The following is a 3,849-nucleotide window of genomic DNA, read 5'->3' as shown; positions in this document are numbered from 1 at the left end:
TAAGCCCCTATCTTTCTCTGTGTTCGATTAATACTCCGTAACCACAAGTATTGCATGAGTGTTAGCAACTATGAAGGACTAGATGATAGTTGAGTATGTGGACTTGCTTTTTAGCTCTGTAGACTCTTTCTGATGTTATGATAAATTGCAATTGTTTCAATGACTGAGGTTATAGTTTGTTGGTTCTCAATAAGGTTTCTGATTCATACTTTTGCATTGTGTATAGATCATCACTTGAACATAAGTAATCATATGACAATATCTATATATGTTGCTGTTATGAGAATAATCATGATGCCTTCATGTCCGTATTTTATTTTTATCGATGCCTCTACCTCTAAACATGGGGACATATTTATTGTTATCGGCTTTCGCTTGAGGACAAGCGAGGTCTAAGCTTGGGGGAGTTGATACGTCCATTTTGCATCATGCTTTTATATCAATATTTATTGCATTATGGGCTGTTATTTCACATTATGTCACAATACTTTTGGCTATTCTCTCTTATTTTACAAGGTTTACATAAGGAGGGAGAATACCGGCAGCTGGAATTTTGGGCTAGAAAAGGAGTAAATATCAAAGTTTCAGATCGCGGGCTAAGGCATTTAGCGGCTGGCTCTGTGCCAACGCTACAGCCGCTATCGCCGGCTATAGCGGCCGCTAAGCCATTTCGCGGCTACAGTACTTTTGCATGTATATCATGCATCTATACTAATACATGTGCATATTTTTCTCAGGAAACAGGGTATTTTCAGTAGAAAACAGAGGATTCTCAATATAAATTTGAACATAACAAGTACATAAGAGATCTGCAGCAGTTCAACAGATAAATAAAAACATAAATTCAAGACTGCATCAAGCATAACATCAGCAGTTCAGCAGAAGTTAAGTAACAACAGCAGCATGTCCATAGTCCATTACATGCATCACAAAGTCTTTAGAATTCATTTGTCAAAAGCACACAGGAAAGGATAGAATCATGAGCGCCAAAACGAACTTCATGAAGAAACCGACAAGCTCACATGTCAGAACCAGAACTCATGTTGGTGTCCTCGTCGTCGTCACTTTCTGAAGCAGAGGAAGCAGAGAGCAGATCTTCTTGAGGAGTAACAGGGATCATCATCTTCTTATTCTTACCATAGACACCCCTCTTCCTTTTAAGGGGATTAATAGCAGAAGTTCCTGGTCCAGCATGCGAGCTTGCATATGGAATTTCTTGATCTTGATCTTCACCTTCAACTTGTTCTTCATCACCATTAGGCACCACACCAGTGATCCATTCATTCTCATCATCTTCTAAAACATCTACCACCTGCTTCTCAATGGGGTCCTTGAGTTTGTTTAGTTTCTTGTCCTTCAGTTTGGAGTTGAACTTGATGAAAACAAGGTCACTCATCTTGTCATGCACCAGCCTACTGCGTCTCTTTGTGTGAACCTACAAAATGAACAAATGAAGAGTGTGAACAAAAACCATGAATCCAATATAAAGATCTCAAGGGCTGCAGCAAGCATAACATCACCAGATAAATAGAAGAAGTATAATAGAGGTCAGCAGAAGTTCAATATATAAATATAAGTATAAATTCAGTCTCAAGGTCTACAGCAAGTATAACATCACTAGTTCTGCACTTAAGTTCATAGAGAAATTGACAGCATCACAGTCTTCAAAATGGAATGAACAATGCATTTGAGTGGGTTACTGAGAAGCAAATCATGGTCTTCTTGTCATGTCCATAATCAGACACAATTCACTACAAAGCACCTCACTGTTACACTCACATGAAAAAATAATAAAAACCCTGTTATTCTATTTACACAGGTTATGGAAGTAGCCAAGAAGACAACAATATCTTTATTCTTTACACAAGTTCTTGAGCTGTGACTTATTCATTTAACACAAGCAAATTAAAGCAGCAGATCAGGGCATCACAGACCATCATCTAAAGAAAAATTTGAGTGGCAGATATGAATATTCTACCAATGAGCTATGTTGAAAACCTAAGCTACAATCTAAACCTACAACTACAAGTCTACAATGCAATCCCAAGAGCCTACAATCTGAATCAACAGAGCCTACAATCTGAATCAACAAACAAGTCTAAATCCCAGAGCCTACAATCTGAATCAACAAACAAGTCTGAATATTCTACAAATGAGCTATGGAATTGTAGGACTCATGTACCTCCTGGCGATGTGCTTGCCCCGGCTGCTGGAACCGTTTGAGACTGAGACTGAGATGTCATCGTGGTCGTAGAGGCGGCGTCGTGCAGAGGCCCCTCGTCGCCGGTCGCCTTTCCACCTCCCTCGCAACCGAATCTGGCTTCCAACGAAGCAGCAGTCGGCGCTGCTGGGAAGAACAGCGCAGCCGCCGCAAACTTTTTAGTGGGAGGGAGAGAAGGGAATGGGGGACACAAGCTAGGTTTTCTGGAGGCGGTATTATATACCATCGCGAATTTGGGCCGTTCTGATCTGTTTGGGGCATTTGGGCCCTTGTGTTTCAGTCTTTCGGCCCATGCCCGCGATTTTGCAGCGATAGCGAAGTCAAATAGCGCCGTTTCGCGCGTGATCGCGCGGTTAGCGGCAGATCGCGTTTTTTATGGGATTGCGTCGCGGGAAGGGCTCCAGCACGCGATCGCGCCACGATCGCGCTGTTTTCGCCCGCGATCTGAAACTTTGGTAAATATTAGAGACCTATTCTGCACAACTCCAAAAGTCCTGAAACTCCACGGAATACCTTATAATAAATAATGAAAAATCCTCGCCAAAGATGAAGACCAGGGGCCCACACCCTGTCCATGAGGGTGGGGGGCGCGCCCCCCTACGTCGTGGGCCCCTGGTGGCTCTCCGATGACCATCTTCTAATATATGAAGTCTTTTGTCGAGAAAAAAAACCAAAAGCAACCTTTCGGGACAAAACTCCGCCGCCACGAGGTGGAACCTTGGCGGAACCAATCTAGGGCTCCAGCAGAGCTGTTCTGCCGGGGAAACTTCCGTCCCGGAGGGGGAAATCATCGCCATCATCATCACCAACGCTCCTCTCACCGGGAGAGGGCAATCTCCATCAACATCTTCATCAGCACCATCTCATCTCAAAACCTAGTTCATATCTTGTATCCAATTCTTGTCTCCAAGTTCGGGATTGGTGCTAGTAGTTTGCTAGTAGTGTTAATTACTCCTTGTAGTTGATGCTAGTTGGTTTAATTGATGGAAGATCATATGTTCAGATCCTTTATGCATATTATTACCCTTCTGATTATGAACATGAATATGCTTTGTGAGTAGTTACATTTGTTCCTAAGGACAAGAGAGAAGTCATGCTATTAGTAGTCATGTGAATTTGGTATTCGTTCGATATTTTGATGAGATGTATGTTGTCTAGCCTCTAGTGGTGTTATGTGAACGTCGACTACATAACACTTCACCATTATTTGGGCCTAGAGGAAGGCATTGGCAAGTAATAACTAGATGATGGGTTGCTAGAGTGACGAAATATTAAAACCCTAGTTTATGCGTTGCTTCATAAGGGGCTGATTTGCACTACTAGGAAAAGGCCTACTAATGGCGCACCAGTTTTGCCTACTAATGGCGCATCACTGGTGCGCCATTAGTATCACGCCACTAGTATTTATTACTAATGGCGCACCACTGGTGCGCCATTAGTATCTGGTATACTAATGGTGCACCACCTAGTGCGCCATTAGTATATAACACCATGCGCCATTAGTATGCCTCCCAGGGCCATATTTAACCATGTGCTTTGGCACACTAATGGCGCACTGTGGATGGATGCGCCATTAGTATACTTCACATACTAATGGCGCACTCTATAGTGATGCGCCATTAGTATGA

At 42.7% G+C, this 3,849-nt stretch overlaps 1 protein-coding gene across 1 annotated transcript; it reads right to left on the bottom strand.

The window, feature by feature from the left end:
* Nucleotides 1–818: 818 nt before the first annotated feature.
* LOC119304271 lies at nt 819–2,672 on the bottom strand. Its single transcript, XM_037581453.1, has 2 exons — nt 2,183–2,672; nt 819–1,435 (listed from the first exon to the last, which is right to left on the bottom strand). The coding sequence occupies exon 2, from the start codon at nt 1,394–1,396 to the stop codon at nt 1,019–1,021; it is 378 nt and encodes a 125-aa protein (XP_037437350.1). The 5' UTR covers nt 1,397–1,435; nt 2,183–2,672; the 3' UTR covers nt 819–1,018.
* Nucleotides 2,673–3,849: the final 1,177 nt, after the last annotated feature.

Source organism: Triticum dicoccoides, chromosome 5A (assembly GCF_002162155.2).
Source record: "Triticum dicoccoides isolate Atlit2015 ecotype Zavitan chromosome 5A, WEW_v2.0, whole genome shotgun sequence".
NCBI classification, from domain to species: domain Eukaryota; kingdom Viridiplantae; phylum Streptophyta; class Magnoliopsida; order Poales; family Poaceae; genus Triticum; species Triticum dicoccoides.
This window is presented reverse-complemented; position numbering and strand designations above follow the sequence as displayed.

Coding starts and splice junctions, on each gene's coding strand:
- LOC119304271 (XM_037581453.1), bottom strand. CDS start 1,396: ATGAGTGACCTTGTTTTCATCAAGTTCAACTCCAAACTGAAGGACAAG.